General features: G+C 41.0%; 1 protein-coding gene across 1 annotated transcript; it reads left to right on the top strand.

The window, feature by feature from the left end:
• Positions 1–1,379: 1,379 nt before the first annotated feature.
• On the top strand, positions 1,380–2,969 carry LOC100266613 (probable membrane-associated kinase regulator 1-like). The gene has a single exon (XM_002281469.4). The coding sequence runs from the start codon at positions 1,678–1,680 to the stop codon at positions 2,707–2,709; it is 1,032 nt and encodes a 343-aa protein (XP_002281505.1). The 5' UTR covers positions 1,380–1,677; the 3' UTR covers positions 2,710–2,969.
• Positions 2,970–4,127: the final 1,158 nt, after the last annotated feature.

Here is a 4,127-nt window from a genome sequence, read left to right as displayed (position 1 = left end):
GAATGGAGGATATGTAGTTTAATAGTATCCTTATGACTTATCATTTTCAAGAATCAATCTATTATCCCCCCATCTACAACTAGATCACTGTGCTAATACATATACAATTGATAGGATCATATGGGATATGGGCCACACTCTGTTTTGGGAAATGCAATCATCTTAAATACCGATGCTTCTCGGAAGAACCTCACGTGATCACATATAGCTGTTGAATTAGCTTCTTTCCTTCAAGCTCAGATTATCATTAATTAATTCAAATTAGATCGATTAGATCCATCCCCATCTCCATCCATTTATGTATGGATGTCGGTGCTCATGTCATGCATGGAAGCATGGAAGCATGCATGCAAGTGCAATGATTATATAATTGATGTAACTACCACCTTTACACACCTTACACCAGTCACCAGCTCATCATCATCATACATGTAGATATTGTAAATAATAATGTATGATTCATTGCCTTTTCCAACTTAAAAGGGCTGGTTAACAGCTCTAACCTCATCCAAAGCTGGGTGATAATAAAATGTGAAGAGTGTGAGATAGTGATGAGAGTCACCCTCTGCGTGAATTGGGAAATGCAGGGCCATGATCCTCAAGGACCTCAACCCCTTACCCCCTAACCCCACCCTCTTTCATGTTTGAGCCACGTGATACCTAACTCCATGGAAATCACAGAGGGAGGGAGGTGGGGGTTTTATCTTGAAGAAGAAAAATAAGCAGCAGCTAGCTGATAGCTCCAGTCCCCCATGTGAGATGGGAGCCTCGAAAACCCAGATGGAGCATTAATTAACCACCAGATATTATTTTCACCAACAGCTATTTGACGTGCACTACACCATGGGGTTTTGGGCTAGCTGCCAAATCACCTTTGAACACTCTTCTCCCTGTAAAGCTTCTGCCATCTTCCCACCTGCCATTTGCTATTTTGGCTTCTACCTCTTACCAGATGGGAGCTGGGTTTTAGTGCTCCCACCGATATCTAATATGTGTGGACGGTGTTTGTTTCATGGGAAAAGTTTCTGTGCTCTAAAATCAAATATCTAGGATGTTCAAAATACTACCCATCTATATCTTTAATTGAAAAATGCATAAAAATCTTAACATACACACATTTTCCTTAGTTTCCAAGTTATGTTTCTACTCTCCCAACGTTTTCCTCTTCATAAAAACGCTTACCATTGACTCACAAAAGTCCTTTCGTGGAAAGTTTAGCTGTAAACAAAATTAGATTTTAGCCACCATTCAAGCCTTAAAATTCTTGCATTGACTTTGAAAATGAATAGAAGTCTTTTCGTGCAAAGTTTTTGCAATGCCTTGTCCTTCTCATGATAGATTTTAGCCACCCTTCAAGCCTTGAAAGATGAAAGAGAGAGGAAAAAGGAAAAATATTAAATATTTTTTCTAAAAAAGTTTTTGGTCTTTATGTAACGTTAGAATCTAATTTCCATTTCATCCCACCTATCTACTGTCATGCACGTGTTGAGATGGGAGTGCCCTTGGAAAGGAGTACCCCACTCCAATTTTGAGTATATAAGAATTAACAAGTGCCCACCTCACTCATGTGTGTTGGGAAAAACCATAATATTTTTCTTTTTTTTCAGGGTGAAGTTTCCCACTCGATACTTAACAGGAATCAAATTGATTTGATAAGGTGAGGTGAGAGTGAATGAGATGGGGAGGAGGAGGAGAGTTGAATCAGATTCCAAATCCCAGACCCTCCCTTCATCGCCATCCCACTCCTTTTCTTCTTCTTCTTCCTCGGATTTCGAATTCACAGTCTCTCAATCCCCTCTCAAATCTTCTTCCAACCATCTCTGCCCGGCCGACGAGTTGTTCTACAAGGGTCAGTTGTTGCCGCTCCACCTCTCCCCCCGCCTCTCCATGGTCCGTACTCTTCTCCTTGCTTCTTCCAGCACTGCCTCTTCCTCCTCCGACACCACCACCACCGCCTCCCGTGACTCCACCGGGAGTTCAACCGAATCCACCTCCTCTTTCGCCAGCGACCTCGTCTTGCTCCCCGACTGCGACTCCTCTCGCCCCAGTTCCGTGGCAGAGGACGATGACTTCAAGCGGCTTAGTGCACATGGTTTTCTGACACAGGCTGCTCATGGGGGTGGCTACCAACAGATCAAGAAGAGCAAGTATTTCTCTTTCTCCAGGCTTTCTTCTGTGTTTCGGAAGGATTCCAAGGGCCGTGAATCGGATAACGTGTCGGGGTCGTCGGTGAAGCGGATGAGCTCGTCGGCGAGGGAGGTGATTAGGAAATATTTGAAGAAGGTGAAGCCGCTATACGAGAAACTATCGCAGAAACAGCAGTGCCAGCAGCAGAAAATGGGAACAGATACAACCGCAGCCGCCACTTTGTCCATGAAATCCGAGAGATCTATAAAGGACGTCACGGGAATATCGGTTCAGAATTCAGGAAACGACAGCCGTGGTGGTGGATTTTCTCATTCCTTCTCCGGCAATTTGAGATACCCAAGAAGGAGAAGATGCGTTTCGAGCTGTCCGTCGTCGATGCGGTCGTCCCCGAGCCACTCCGGTGTCCTCTGTCGGAACATGTACGCCAGTACGGGCAGAACCGGAGGCATAAGTCACATGGACTCGACAATGGAGGAGTTGCAGAGTGCAATTCAAGGAGCAATAGCCCATTGCAAGAACTCCATGGGTCCAAGCAAATCCATGGTCAGCAACGAGATTTGAGAAGCCATGGAAGCTGCCATTGGCGGAGCTGTCTTCGTAAATTTCATCAAACGGGACACGAAAATAACTATAAAAAAAAAAAAGCATCTCCGGCAATGCGAATTGAAATCGTACGTTGATCCCTTCAATTTTCGAATGTCTCTATCTGTTTGTTTTAATGTCTCAGTCACTGAAATGCAATAACTTTGGTCATCTCTGAGACCGCTAAAAGCTGCAAATATTTGAATCAATGTTTTTATGGAATACCCATTTTGGATCTCCTCTCATTTCCCAAACCCAATTCCGTGCACGTCTCGGAATCTGTTTTTTTTTTTCTCTTTTCTTTTCTGGGTCTTTGGTTTCCGTTCCCCACAGCCCACTGTTTCTCACTTTTGCTCTTTCTCCTCCACATTTGCGCTTCTTGTTTCTGTCTCTTTGTCTCTTTCTCCATTTTTGAAACACCAACCGTTGCCTCACATTTCTCTCCTCTTTTTTTATGGGTGCGGTTGTGGAATGTGGACCTTGAAATGCTGATTGGAGGAAAAGAAAAGAAAAGAAAAAAAGAAACGAAAAGTCTTGATTTTTAGTCCGTAGGAATGATGCATGTGCGTTAGATTAAATGTAACTTCAGCTTTTTGATTGGTTAGGACGGTGTGATGATATTTATTAGAGCTGGGCAGCTGTACGTCAAATTATTTTATTTTATTTTAAATTTCTAATATTTAGTATGTGTGGGTGGGCTAGAAATAGTAGAGAAAAATTATTCTTCATTTATTTAAAGAAAAAATGCGCAGAGATGGGCACATGATGAGGCTGACGATTCATATTGGGTACGTGGATTCAGCCGTTCTGTCATCGCAGTCTTCCGGTACGATTACATTTATGATTCATTCAACACCGCATCATTCACCGTACACTTTACATAAATCATTAAATCTCCCCTCTTTTAATAGCATCGACGGTGATAAATACAACACGTAGACAATGAGTCAAAATCTGCTCCTAATGGGTCCGACTATAATAATGCATGCCCCCCGTCGGTATCCATTAAGATCCAGCAGTATCCAATTTTTATTATTTTATATTTTATTTGATTTATAATTCAAGTTTGTTTTTTTAATTATAAATAATTATAAGTGTGTGAGGGAGTGATGGTAAAAAACAAAAATCGTTTTTAATATTTTAAATAATTAAATAATAAAAATTTTTAAATATTAAAAATATTTTCTAAAATTACTATCAAATAGATTCTATATCATATAATTATATCATCATTATCTTCTTGAAGGTTAGAAGCCTATATACACAACTAAAGTCGTGGACAAGTTATACAAGTAAGAACAAATTTTATCCTCTTCTCAGAGTCAGGATTGATATATAAGTAACAAAAACGCTTTATCAATATTTAGGTGGATAGAGAGGAAAGGGACCCGACTGAA

This window comes from Vitis vinifera, chromosome 5 (assembly GCF_030704535.1).
Source record: "Vitis vinifera cultivar Pinot Noir 40024 chromosome 5, ASM3070453v1".
Classification (NCBI taxonomy): domain Eukaryota; kingdom Viridiplantae; phylum Streptophyta; class Magnoliopsida; order Vitales; family Vitaceae; genus Vitis; species Vitis vinifera.
This window is presented reverse-complemented; position numbering and strand designations above follow the sequence as displayed.

What these genes read in the sequence shown, in the direction of transcription:
- LOC100266613 (XM_002281469.4), top strand. Translation starts at nt 1,678, where the DNA reads ATGGGGAGGAGGAGGAGAGTTGAATCAGATTCCAAATCCCAGACCCTC.